We start from the raw sequence: 14529 nt of genomic DNA, 5'->3' as shown, positions 1-14529 counted from the left end.
CACTACTCTGCACTCACTACTCACTACTCTGCACTCACTACTCACTACTCTGCACTCACTACTCTGCACTCACTACTCTGCACTCACTACTCACTACTCTGCACTCACCACTCACTACTCTGCACTCACTAATCACTACTCTGCACTCACTACTCTGCACTCTGCACTCACTACTCACTACTCTGCACTCACTACTCACTACTCTGCACTCACTACTCACTACTCACTACTCTGCACTCACTACTCTGCACTCACTACTTTGCACTCACTACTCTGCACTCTGCACACTCACTCTGCACTGTGCACACCACTGATATCATGGAATCTTCCACCACACTTTCTAAAATTCTATAGTCCGAAGCATAATAGGTACAAACCAAAAGAAGGGTAGACATTGCTTAAAATATTCTTATTGTATTTATGAGAAGCAAAAGCGAGACTGTGAAATGTGCTGAATATCAGTTTGTTACGAATCAACAGAGTGGAGTTAGAGAACCAAGAAATAGTAATTTAGATTCCGGGTTAGAAGGAGTAGTAATCACAAGCTGAGGATCAACGGGCGCGAAACAGCGTGGTGGGCGCGCAGGAGACGCAGCGTGGGCGTGCACATCAGCTGAAGATCGCCGGAGAAGACACCGAGCCTGCCTGCTGCCCTGACTGACCCGCTGCAGAGGGAAAGAGCCCGGTGAGTGGGGGTAGAGGAGGGGGGGCGGCAGAGAGGGAGTGGGCAGAGAGGGAGGGTGTGTGTGTGTGTGTGTGCGTGCGTGTGTCTGTCTGTGTGTGTCTGGTGTGTGCCTGCCTGCCTTTGTGTGTGCGCGTCCACAGACCCTGGTCGGCTCGTGCACCGCTCTGTACTCCCTTGCGACCTTTCTCGGCGACAATAGTTCTCGTTGCCGAGACCTAAAAAGGGGGGAGGGAACGTTTGAGAAAAGACTCAGACAGGCACAAAATTCTATAATGTCCCTGACAAGCTACAGCTATCTGAATATACAGCCACAGGCATGATGATGTTATTCAACCTTTAAGAGGGTATACATCAAGGTGATATGTGAGTAACAGGAAGGACAAGGATATTTTACCACCCTGATTTATTGGTATGGTGCAAAATATGATGTTGCACATGGTAAAGGGAACCAAAAATCAATAGTATAATTGATAATGATGGAGGGTGTCAACATTCCCACAAACTTGGTATTCTAAAAAAAACTCTAGGTGTTGCTGTGGTGTCTACTTCCCTCTATTATTTATTCCCTAAACAATACTCACTCTGGGGCTGAAAGAGCGGGTTCAGATAGACAGGAGGATGCATCAAGTCTGCTAGCAATAAGGAAAGCAAGCATTTATGATAGCCCTGTATTCTCATAATATATGGAAAAGAGATGAACAATGTTGATGCAGTATCATGATTTCAATTGTGTCTTGATTGCAAAATGTGATCACTCTACTAGTACTAGGCGAGTTACAAAGAGAAACAGTGGGCTCAACATTAAATGTGAAGAAAAGCACTTGGTGGTTGTTTGGAGATTTAGACCTGCATAACACCTTAATTACCAAACAACCTGGTGACCAAGATGAATTTAGACTAGGACTCTGGGATACCCTTCACTAATGCAATGGAAGGATGGAGTGTGCGAAGAAAGCCAGGAACAACACACAAGAGACAAAGCACACGCGTGAAGACTATGGCAGGAAAAGACTGGAATTCCCAGTCAAGTGAACATTGGTTCGGCTCAATTCTCCCTAGTAAGTGAGGTATTTAAAATATTTATTAAAGGTCTTTATATTTCCACTGAAGTTGGTACAAGCAAGTTATTCAGGGCTGAAATTTAAAGACTGGAAGGAGGTACAGAAATGTTAAAACAGGGCCAGCGCAGGTCTAACACCTGAGGAGGAGGTTGAGCTGGTGAATTAATCATGCAACTGAAATGAAACCTGAAAAAGGAGACAGCATAACTGGTCACATGGAGATTACTGCAGTGATCCCATGATTATGTGAAAGAATATATAGCCGCAATCTCTTGGTGGGTTTGAAAAACATGCTGATGAATGAATGTTACACTGGGATGATAATGAAGACAAAGAAGGAGATGGGCAACAAGCACTAAGCTAGAGATCAGCGCTGATCCAGGCTTGGATGAATGAACTCAACACTGGAGATTGATTAAGGTTTTTTTTCTTTTTCTTTTTAAACTTGTTTTCAGCAGTGCTAACTAGGGTTTTATTACTAACACGGTTGACAGTGACAACTTTGGAATGCCTTAAAGTGCATCTCAGACAGATCAGTGGCCATTTTGGCAAACCACATCATCAATGTTGATCATGAAACTTTACACCAAAACACTAACTAAAATATTCTCTAATTGACTGGATACGTTTATACCCCGTGATATATATATACACTGTGATAGTAAGGGGCTTTTGTGTTGAAACAAGACATTGCACAGACTACATTTGGTGTTGAACGAAAAGCTATAGGAGTCCTCAGAGTTCACTGGATGCTGAAATAGCCCAATAACCTCTCAGCTGGATGCAGTTTGCAAGGACCTGGTTTAAAAAAGTTTTCACAGACAAACAAAATGGGACTAAGATGTTTTGTATGCTGCTCTCAGTCAGAATTAAGACCCTGTTAAGCAGCTCTGTGTGGCATGGAGCAAATATGAAGTATCAGTGTTTGTGAGACTGCAGAAGGGCTTGATGACCTGCAAATGATTCCTATTACACACCTGCGATACAATTCAAACTACCACCACTGAGGTATTCTATCACAACAGCAGTTGGAGAAACGATGAAACAAGATGTGATATCGCCATTAAGATTAACTGAAGAAGGATTTAAGTATCGAAAAATGTACAGTACAAAATAGGAAAATGCATTTCTGAACAATAATATTATATATTGTAATTATCTTTTTTAACTTCTGTTTTATGTATAAGTATCAAATCATGAATGTTTTTAATTCATGATGTATATCTTTCATGATCCAACTGATCGAAATAAAGATAGAAATGAAATGAAATGATTAAACAGCTTCATTAAGCTCATGATTTGCTGATGTGGAACTGTTGCCCATATTTCCGAAGAGGTGCATTGCACTGGTTGAAAAGAAAACCATGACCAAGATTTTTAATGTCTACAACTCCTATAGAGATAAACCAATTGGCGAAGCTATATGAAAGGTTATAGAATTTAATTTGGGCTGAAAAAGTAGCCTGGGTAAAATGGGAGGTGACGCATTGATGTCATAAAAAGAACGTTCTAGTTATCCCAAGTATGATGCACTACTGTCGGACAGCCAAGCTAGAACAAATGCGTAAATTATTCAGGAAACAACAGACATAGGAGTGAATAGGCCTATGACAGCAGGTTCCAGAGTCGTAACAATCGGTAAATGGGAAGATTTGAAATGTGCTGTGAAAGACAACTTTTTATAACTGGATCAGACAAGGTATCAGGTCTCCACGACACATGAGTGCTACAGTTTTACATTGATTTCCTCTTGTCTGGCCTCAATCTTGACTTTCTTCAAAGATGAGACGTTTGTGTATGGAGTATATTTTATCCATAAATAAGTTTGATAACAGAAAAAGTACTTACAGAGTGTATGTAAACCAAGCGATTCATAAGAGACTCACAAGTGACCGAATGGGCAACTTTATCAGATGGGATAAATTGTAAGAGTGAGTATTTCAGCATCTCTAATAATAGCTGTGTTCTGGGCAAACGTTGCGATTGGGCTAAAGACAGAGTGTACCAATGGGAAGTCTATTTCCAATGACACACAAAAAGAAAAATGGTTATTGTCGTGACAAAGAGAAGTACAGAATAATCTGTAAAGAGGAGCCAATTTGATGAAACATGCATAGTCTGAAAGCAGAATAATACAGCAGAGAGAGTCAGGGGATTCTTCAACAGGGTAGCACTTGTATGTAAGAAATACTAACTACACTCATATACTAACTATGTGGCACCATCCTTCTCTACAAGCAATACTGATTATTTACAGGCTGCTGAAACGTAATGGCTTGTGGTTTCTTTCTTATATGTAAAGGTGTACGAAAAATCTACCTATGAAATATATGTAAGAGACCCCACTTTGTCTCAGACTTGTATGCTGGTGGTGGGATGGTTATTCTGAAGTAGTATTTTGCTGTTGTGAAACTGAAAATAAAGAAGGGACTAAAATCCCTTCTCAGGGAGTACCAAGGTAATAAGAATGAATAATTTAATAAGAATCAAGTTAAGAATTCATTAAGAAATGTTATTATGAATTAACCAATAATGTTGGTGCAAATGTGCCAAGAGTACGTAAGTGCTAGAAGAAGTGCTCAATGGAAAGCATGTTTTACTACCCGAGTTCATCCAAATAAATAAGTTATTAAGCAGTACGTTTTTAATGAAGATAAAATGTAATTTACAGTGAGGTCTGGCCCCCATGAGCAAGAAACAAAGGGGTTGACGTAGGGCTTAATGTAAAGTATGAATCACTGCCTCATGGTTCCTGACCAATCTTAACCGAACTAGAGCTAACAGCGCTCCTGTATGATGAGGGGAAAAGGCCGAAAGGAACCCTCACTGAACAGAACAGAACACTTTGGAGGAGCATAACTTCAAACTCAAGCTGAAGTCCTGAAATATATTGCACAAAGACGAAACCTTAAAGTGTGCCCTATAACTCAGGTTATTTAACAACACTACCACTGGCCAAACTTGTATGCAATGTGGGTCTTATCAGCCTCTGGACCAAATAAAAGCATTGTGTATTTGACGCAAAGGTAAAAAAGTTTGATATTATAATTTTTATATACTGTTCACATTTTTTATCATCTGCCTACTAACATTAAAACCAAACCAGTCCATTCCCCTGAAACGAACTTCAGTAGTTACATCAGGCACCTTAAACTTTAAATAACCAACCTACACACTATCTGCAGTGGACAAGTGGGTTAAGGACAATTCACAAATTTCAGCTTTGTAAAAGGAGGTCAAGTCTCAAGAAAATAAAACACATTAACACAAAACAACAAGGAACAAAGAGGTGAGAAGTCAAAGACGGCCATGTTGTGACTCATCAGGCAGTCTCAGAGGTACCTAATCACACATGAAAACCAGCGACCACACTTCTGCATAGTATCTGAAAGGATTCGAAACATGGAGACCATACATGGGGACCATGCAGCTGATCTAAAATGATATTTTGAGAAGAGAGATGCCACTGAATGAAAAAGGTTAGGCACCGCTACAAGCAGTAGGACTAACTGGGCATGTACTTACCGAGATGTGAGAATCTGTTGAACTTGCTGTGACGTCAAAGCAAAGGTAAAGTGCGCCTCTTCAAACCTCTGACTGCTTGTGGAAGCTTAAAAGACCAGACAGCAAGAAAAAAAGGATATATTGTAAGGAGGATAGGTGTGGCAGTCTCACAGAGGTATCACTAGTAATTGGAGATATGAACAAAAACTAACTACGACACAAAACCAACACCAACCACCCTTCCCGATGCTTCCAAACGTACTGTGCACCTTCAGATGGAGGTCAGATGTAGAGAAAAGCTAGATGTAAATAATGTCATACTTTCTGATAACTCTCATTACCAAGCCAAAAAGTTAAAGATTTTAGGGGCTCTCACCAGCTTTGAAGCTCTTCTTGAAAGCCCGCTTTTTAATAAACATATTTTAAACCCTAGGTCAAGAACTCAATTCTACCCGCTCCATCAGCTCATTATATTCATTCAAAACAAGATCTAACATTTCTCCCACTAAGGGTTTCCTCATTTACCCCACCCTTCTAGCTTAGTGTCCCCTTCTCTGAAACTTGAAGTTTGGCATTTATAAGTTGAGGTTTCGTTTTTGAAACATCCCCTGTGCTTTGAGCATCTGAACTTATTTATGCACGTAGATTAGGACCAGCACTATAGATATTTGCACACACACTAATGCCCACCTTCTTCTTCCTCATACCACCTTGAGAGACATTCAGAGGGACAAGGGATGTATTGCTCATTTGATGCCCATGAAGCTTCTCTCCCATTTGAACTTGCTTCTGCTTATTACCCAGGGGTACTCTAAGCTAAGAGTCTAGCAATCAAGATATGCTGCTTACATTTTGGCCCGATATCCCCAATTTCATATTATTAGATTGCAGGCAAACACTGATGATTATACATGCAAGCTATCCTCCTATAGCGTAGGCAGCCCCAAGTGGTCTTCCTTTAGGGCTTTGGAGACCGAATGAGTTATTGGCGCCTAGGTTAGTGCAAGATAGGACAATTTTAATAATAGTACCAGGGTGTAAACAAGACACTACTTCTGCATCTACATGCGATTCAAAACAAATCTGCCTGGCTGACGATTTCAGCACCTTGCTTTGTTTCAGCCAAAACATATTCTGACATAACTTCACTGGCATCAGCCAAAGTTAATTTTAAGATTCTCTGTCTAGGCCACTGCTTCTCAAATTTTTAGAACCACAATCGACAAGGTGCAGGCGATTCTTTGATGTAACTAAAGCATCGTATGGTCATTTACAGACAAGACATTTTCTATTGAAATGACTACTAAATGTGCACAAAGTTTCACTGATAAAACTATATTGCACACAAAGGATAATGAATGGAAATCTGGTTTGAGTGAAAATGTATAAGTGTCTCGATTTCTTTCAATCCTATTAAAATATTTGTTCCCTTTACTCTTCAGAATTACAAAGAAATGTGCTTCATTTTTGCTTTCCAAACAGCTGAGTGCATTCAGTTCATTTACAGGTATTTTAATTTTTGTAGTATGTTAAAAAATTACATCAAACAGACTTTTCTTTCACACTTTCTGCACCTCAGTAAGATTATCACGTAATTCACTTTAATTTTACTTCTCGGGCTGCAACGAGAGAGACATTTGTAAAAAACAATCCCAAAGTTAAAAAACATAAGCAGCAATTTGTCTTAAGACAAAGCCTGATGTTTGACATCTGTCATTGAAGGGCAGCAAATGTGACAAGATAAATACAGAATTTAAAAGGGTCTTTACTTATTGCTTGGACTCTCATGGCCCACCCCATAAAATTCAGCAAAAGTGGTCTAGTCACCGTCTTTATTGCATGTGATTATTTAAAAAACATTACGTACTCGTCGGACTTGCTGCACGTTGCACACACGGAGTGCGGGCGGACTTTGCAGGCAGGTGCCTGGCGTACGGCCACACGGACAGGGCGGTACATCTCGTAGGGGGCAATGAAGGCTAGTGCGGTTGTTGTACGCCACTGGCGTACGACACGAACAATACAGGGGTGCCAGGCACAAAGCGGGGAAAAGGCTCTTCACTTGCGGGGCGCGACGTCCGGGAGAGGGTGCGCTTTAGCGTACCAGGAGTCTCCGGGGATGCGCTTCTCGGCAAGGGTTCTCCCCTCAGTGGGGATGTGCCTAGGGGTTGCCGCGGAGCGGCCTGCTTGAGGCATGGAGGGCTGGAAGCATCGTAGCGCCACCATCTTTCTCCGAGGCGAGGCAGAAATGCCTCGGAGAAACACACGGCCATTTTCGGATTCGGGGGCGTGTATTTGCAGTTGAGTGACGGATGACGTCACGTCTTAAAAACTGCAAAAAACCACGCCCCCGAATCTGCTAAAGACGGGGCCTGAACCGAGTGACGCCCCTCTCCTCCAATGGCTGGCCAGCATTTACGAGGCCAGCCAATGAAGAAAAGGGGCGGGTTCAAGCCCCCATACTGGAAAACATTAAATCTTCGGCTCCGCCACTGCTTACAACAGTGCGGACGAGGCTTAGACCTAAAAAGAGGAAGGAAAGCCATTAACTTAATAGCAAACAAATGACAATGATAAAAAAAGGCAACCAAGGGTAAGCAACAGGAGGGCGGGTAAGCCTACTGTACGTTTTTGATACAGTCTGTGAGAGATTTTCTCAAGGTGAGACCTACGAAGCCCCAAAACTTATTTCAATTTTTTATTTTTTTTGGGAAGTAACCTGATGACAAAGATTTGGGATAGCTGTCAAGGTCTGCAATTAATACCTGTAGCAAACTGCTTCTGTCCATTTGATCCACCTGGATTTTTTGCATCTGACTACCTTTTTTTGGGGCTTTTACTATTAGTGAGCCTCACTCAAAGTAAATTCACAATATGGGACTGAAAATGCTATCTGCCATTGTCCCCTTTTTAGGCCTCGCCTATTCCATTCCGCAGGAATGAATATGCGAGTCTAATGCCTCAAACCAAGACTTAAACCCAAGGCTCCCCAAAAGCAGATTTCCAACAGTTCACGTGACCACAAGCACGCGCATTTCCCCACATGAAAGGCATCAGCCTCCCTCCCACAGGCTTCCCCAGCGTGCGCTTGGCCGGCCTCTGCCAGTTCTCCTCCCCTAATTATTCACTTCACTTTTCACGGCCGCAGGCCGTGACTCGCATTTCTACTCCCCCCTGGTCTCACATCAAAGGCATCAGCCTCCCACAGGATTCCCTCCCACAGGCTTGCCTCCCCAACCAGGCTGCCTCGCATAATTGCATCAGACCCGAGACACATGTCATCCTCTTCCTTTTCATGCCCCCCTCTCCTTTACACTTCAGTGTTTACCCGTCTTCCTCTCCTCTCGCTCACTTACGCTCTGTGTTTATTCTCTCCTTTTCCCCTATTGTTACTCACTATATTAATGCGTCACTTCCCTTTCCACGAGCTCGTAATGCGTGTGTTTTGTGAGCTTACATGAGCCGACAGGTTGCCAGTGCCAGCCTTCCTTCCCTCGTGCACGCTGCAGGGGACGCAGACCGAGCAAAGCAATCCAATTAATGCACGAGTATCGCGCCTACCCAGGCCTCGCTCTGGCCTCCGGTCTTCCTGCTACCTCCTCCCCACCTCTCCTTCTGGTTTACTCACTTCCCCTCTTCCACTCATAGCCCGAACCCGACCCAAAGGCATCACACAAGGACACGTTCATTTTTGTAGGCACGGGGAGAGCAAGTGACTTGCGAAATCACAGGACGTTCAATGGAGTTTCCAAACGCAGCTTCCCAATTCCAAAGCCGGAAGCTCAGGCCGGTGCGCCATATCCTCTCCCGGTCGGCACCTTAGAGGCTGGCGGGACATGGGCGTGGCTAAAGAGCAGCAGCCAAACACGCAGCGTTTATACAGAGTCCTTCATTGCTGGAAATGTACTGCAAACATGGAAACCGCACAGGGCTGTGTTACAATCTCAAGTGGGGGCTTCCCCGAATTCCACGCAGAGATCTCACTCCATTCCATTGTTATGTTTTATGTTGTTAGTGTACTCATTGTGTGTTCTGTCATGGGCATTTTGTTTTGTTCAGCTACTTTTTGGTGTATTACTATTTTGTATTGCTCATGCACGAGCACATCCCCAAGCCTTCTGCCTGCCTCCTGCCTTGTTGTCTAATCCTCGCATGACTTCAAAGGCTCCCTCAGCGTGCGCTCGGCCGGCCTCTGGCATTTCTCCTCCCCTAATTATTCACTTCACTTTTCACGGCCGCAGGCCGTGACTCGCATTTCTACTCCCCCCTGGTCTCACATCAAAGGCATCAGCCTCCCACAGGATTCCCTCCCACAGGCTTGCCTCCCCGCCCCCCCCCCCCCCGCCTGCACTCCCCAACCAGGCTGCCTCGCATAATTGCATCAGACCCGAGACACATGTCATCCTCTTCCTTTTCATGCCCCCCTCTCCTTTACACTTCAGTGTTTACCCCCGTCTTCCTCTCCTCTCGCTCACTTACGCTCTGTGTTTATTCTCTCCTTTTCCCCTATTGTTACTCACTATATTAATGTGTCACTTCCCTTTCCACGAGCTCGTAATGCGTGTGTTTTGTGAGCTTACATGAGCCGACAGGTTGCCAGTGCCAGCCTTCCTTCCCTCGTGCACGCTGCAGGGGACGCAGACCGAGCAAAGCCATCCAATTAATGCATGAGTATCGCGCCTACCCAGGCCTCGCTCTGGCCTCCGGTCTTCCTGCTACCTCCTCCCTGCCTCTCCTTCTGGTTTACTCACTTCCCCTCTTCTACTCATAGCCCGAACCCGACCCAAAGGCATCACACAAGGACACGTTCATTTTTGTAGGCACGGGGAGAGCAAGTGACTTGTGAAATCACAGGACGTTCAATGGAGTTTCCAAACGCAGCTTCCCAATTCCAAAGCCGGAAGCTCAGGCCCGTGCGCCATATCCTCTCCAGGTCGGCACCTTAGAGGCTGGCGGGACATGGGCGTGGCTAAAGAGCAGCAGCCAAACACGCAGCGTTTATACAGAGTCCTTCATTGCTGGAAATGTACTGCAAACATGGAAACCGCACAGGGCTGCGTTACAATCTCAAGTGGGGGCTTCCCCGAATTCCACGCAGAGATCTCACTCCATTCCATTGTTATGTTTTATGTTGTTAGTGTACTCATTGTGTGTTCTGTCATGGGCATTTTGTTTTGTTCAGCTACTTTTTGGTGTATTACTATTTTGTATTGCTCATGCACGAGCACATCCCCAAGCCTTCTGCCTGCCTCCTGCCTTGTTGTCTAATCCTCGCATGACTTCAAAGGCTCCCTCAGCGTGCGCTCGGCCGGCCTCTGGCATTTCTCCTCCCCTAATTATTCACTTCACTTTTCACGGCCGCGAGGCCGTGACTCACTCGCATTTCTCCTCCCACCAGCTCATCGCAGCCTGCCCAGCCTGTGCCGTCTCTCCCTACACCTTAACCCTTCACCCACCACCTCTCGATATTGCTGCTTGTTCTGGTGCTGTGCTTCGAAACTGTATCGAACGATGGAATCCTACCATTCGTCATTTTTTTCAGGGAGGAAAGGGTACTCTGTTTTCCCCCAGCAAACATTACCCCACGAATTGGAGTTTGGATTTTTTATCTCGGATTGAAAAACGGAAAAAACGATTTACATGTAGTGTCTACTTTTTTAGGTCTCGCTGAGCCAACGCACACACACAACCAAACACACACACAACCCCACACACACACATAAAACCCCACACACACCCACCACACACACAACCACACACACACACCACACGCACACACACAACCACACACACTCACACAACCACACTCAACCACACACAACCCCAAACACAACACACACAACCCCAAACACAACACACACAACCCGAACACAGCACACACAACCACACACACAAACAACCACACACACATACAACTACACACACAACCACACACAAAACACATAACTATCTATCTATCGCCCTCACTCTATCGCCCTCCCTCTATCTATCTATCACCCTCACTCTTATCTATCTATCGCATCACCACAGCATCACTCAGCACCACCACAGTATCACTCAGGGGCACCACAACATCACTATGAGCTACTACAGCATTACTGAACACCACAGCATCACTCATCCCCACCAGAACATCACTCCGCGCCACCACAGCATGAATCTGTGCAACCATTCAACAACGACTGGTTCAAATACGTTCTCTCAATGTTTCAAGCTTTATTACAAATGTCACAAAAAGATGTTAATATTTCACTTCTGTTCTTGGATTTTCGTGACAGTAAAATACACTGAACATAATCTTCACAAAAGTTATTTACAAAAGTTAAACTATTGCCATTATAAATTACAATAACTTTTATTTAAGTACTAATTATTTAAAAAAATTAAAAGCCATTGTTATTTGTAATATCAATACATCTAAGTCACGTAAATACAACACATATTGCATTACAAATGCTATAGGTGTCACATTTGCGAAAGTTAAAACTATTGGCATTGTAAATGACAAAGCTATTAATTTTGCTACTTTCAAAACCAAAACATAAATAAAATATTTGTCATTTACAATACCAATAGCTCAAACTTTCCTAATGCGAGACCTATTGCATTGCAAATGCTTGTTTAGATAGGTTCCGTGTTCAGGTTAAGAGGCTCTGGTTTGATTACATGGAACAGGACAGCACATGTGTGCATGTTGTACATGTGAGACTACCATCTTGGCTCTTCAAGGATTGGTATACTGACCCGGGGAAGGAGAAGGGGGAGAAATCTGCATCTATTAATTAGCTTGTCACACTGCACCCGGGCTGGGACAGCCTAAGCCCACAGAAGCAAAGGAGGAAGGCCAGACCTCTAGAGTCCAACACAGGAGGAGACTCCTGAAGTTTTGGTATAAAGGGGTCAGCCAGCTGCTTCAGCTAAGAGCAGAGCTGAGGCTCTCAGGGAAGCTCTTTCCACAGACATCTTGAATTTTCCATATCAGAATGTCCCAGAATGCTGTTGAAGAGGATGGGTGCAGGGGTGGCGTGATAAAGTGGCATCCTAGGTTTGGCCAGGGTTGCCTGCCTTCTAGAACTTTCCACCCCGACTTAAAAATCCCTTCAGAAAGGAGATACTGATGAGAAGACACAGAACCTGAGAACAACAACAGCGAAAGAATTCCCAGCTGGAAGGAGAAGTCACCTGATTTCACTGCAAAGAAAGACTGAAAGACTTTAACTCCAGCTGCCCTCCAGGATTATTATGGGTCTCTCCATGGCCAGTGACACTGGCCCCTTATGGGGTGGGGCTGTGTGTGTAGGGCCCCCTTTCCGCAACAACTGTTTGCCCCTGGTACCCCATCTCCCAGGGCCTGCCGCAAGATTCCACTGCAAAAAACACAGTTGATGGACAGAATGTAGAACAATGTCATACATTCACCCCAGTACTAGGATCTGGGCCTAAATCCATCGTTTTTTTGCACTCCACACCACCCTGGGTTAGACACTGGCTATATGCAAATCAGCTCTGACCCTGTGCCTCATGGGAACAGTCCAGTCCGAACTACCAAGCCATGTCTTTCCCAGACCGGAATCAAGCATCCAAAGACCGGTTTCTAGCGATCAGCCTTCATCAGCCTGGATAGCTTGACTCCAGTGGTGTGGAGAGCCTGGGACTCACGTCTGAGCATATACCCAGCCCACTCGGGGTGAAAATTGCAAAAAACACAGTTGATGGACAGAATGTAGAACAATGTCATACATTCACCCCAGTACAAGGATCTGGGCCTAAATCCATCGTTTTTTTGCACTCCACACCACCCTGGGTTAGACACTGGCTATATGCAAATCAGCTCTGACCACTGTCCCAGGGATAATATTCCTGGGACTGGGATGCAATGAGGCTGGGCATGTTGCCCATGTTTCTAGGGGGGCTGGGGGTGGTTGGCTAATACCAGGTTTCTTTAATGCTCAGAGATTACTTTTCTGACTAGTTTCTATTCACTTTGAGTCATAATGTAACCTGAGAAATTGTACACTCTTCTGTGTTTTGGCGAATGGCCAATTACAAGGAGCAATACACGTGATTAAAACCTGTGTATGTTAATTTTCCAGCACTGATGAAGTCAACGGTCACACACTCACTGTGTAGAAACATGTGCTGTTTTGTTGAGTCTTTACGTACAGAAGCAATAATAAAGAAGAAATGAACTGTATACTATGTGTGTTACTGTTTTCTTCTGGGAGAGCCATATATTAATTACCATACTTGGAAGGGGTTAGAGAGGCAGCCTTCATCCCTGTTGTGCACCTACCTCACACAGTACCCTGAGATTCTGTTACTCACAACACAAGCTATAGAGTGCCAACATTCAGCTTGTGCAGTTGACTTTCTCCAAATGCTTTGTTTTGCTGTCTACAGTGTGCAATACACTGCTTAACATGGCATTATTAAGCCACTTGCATCTACTGACCTAAATTAAAAGGGGTCTGGGAAATATTATTGGGCTGCAATACTACAAAGAATAAGGGTTTCAATCAATCTATTACTTGCATCTTAGCTACTGATAGAGTATATTAAAAGATGCACAGTTTGATCCATCACTATAAACTCACAAACTAAGTAGAGGTGGCACTTATTCCTTTGTTCAGATAGCCAAATACTGGCAAGGTAAGGAATATTTAAGAATGTCTGAAAATGAAAGATGGTAAAGACCTAGCTGGTCCAAAATAGATGACCGCCTCACTCTAAGCATCGCAGAATGAAAACTAGACCATGTGGAACTAGCCCACACTCCCAAAATAGTTTGTATGTGCAAAACATTTAAAAGCATCGTATTCACTTCACACCATCTCTACATTCAGCTAGGAGTTTACCGCAATAATTGGGATTTCTCTTCAATCCTCACTTATAAACCATTACCTTTGCCATACAGGTGACAACGTGAAACTACACTGTCGGCAAAGTATCAATGTATTCGTCCAATGCAGTACTTTGGGTAGTCATTAGGGAATTAGGCACTAAACAAAGCCTACTACAATAAGATAGTTGCCAACGCTCGTTGTTCTTTGTTATTTTAAGTGAAGCTGAAGATTCTCTATGGTATGTCTGTCTGTTAATGCTTTTTAAATTGTCTAGATACCTCAAAACAACATTGTTTTCTACAGGCAGTTATATCTATTCTCTACCACTACACAAGTTTAATGGGTTTTGAGTTGTTCAAATTTTTGTTTTTCACATTTGCTTGTGTGAAATACTTTATGAACCGATGTGGAATGCAACTGCCAATATAGGACTATT

At 43.7% G+C, this 14529-nt stretch overlaps 1 protein-coding gene across 2 annotated transcripts in view; it reads right to left on the bottom strand.

Moving 5' to 3' along the window:
* PIAS3 (protein inhibitor of activated STAT 3) overlaps positions 1 to 14529 on the bottom strand; it is a 324307-nt gene that overhangs the window by 233124 nt on the left and 76654 nt on the right. For both annotated transcript variants that reach the window (XM_078670587.1, XM_078670585.1), the window contains exon 3: positions 5272 to 5356. In XM_078670587.1, the coding sequence (XP_078526713.1) occupies positions 5272 to 5356 (85 nt within the window). The remainder of the gene's footprint in view (positions 1 to 5271; positions 5357 to 14529) is intronic.

The sequence above is a fragment of the Lissotriton helveticus genome, chromosome 12 (assembly GCF_964261635.1).
Source record: "Lissotriton helveticus chromosome 12, aLisHel1.1, whole genome shotgun sequence".
Lineage (NCBI taxonomy): Eukaryota > Metazoa > Chordata > Amphibia > Caudata > Salamandridae > Lissotriton > Lissotriton helveticus.
Note: the sequence above shows the minus strand (reverse complement) of the source record. Positions and strands in the feature narration are given on the sequence as shown.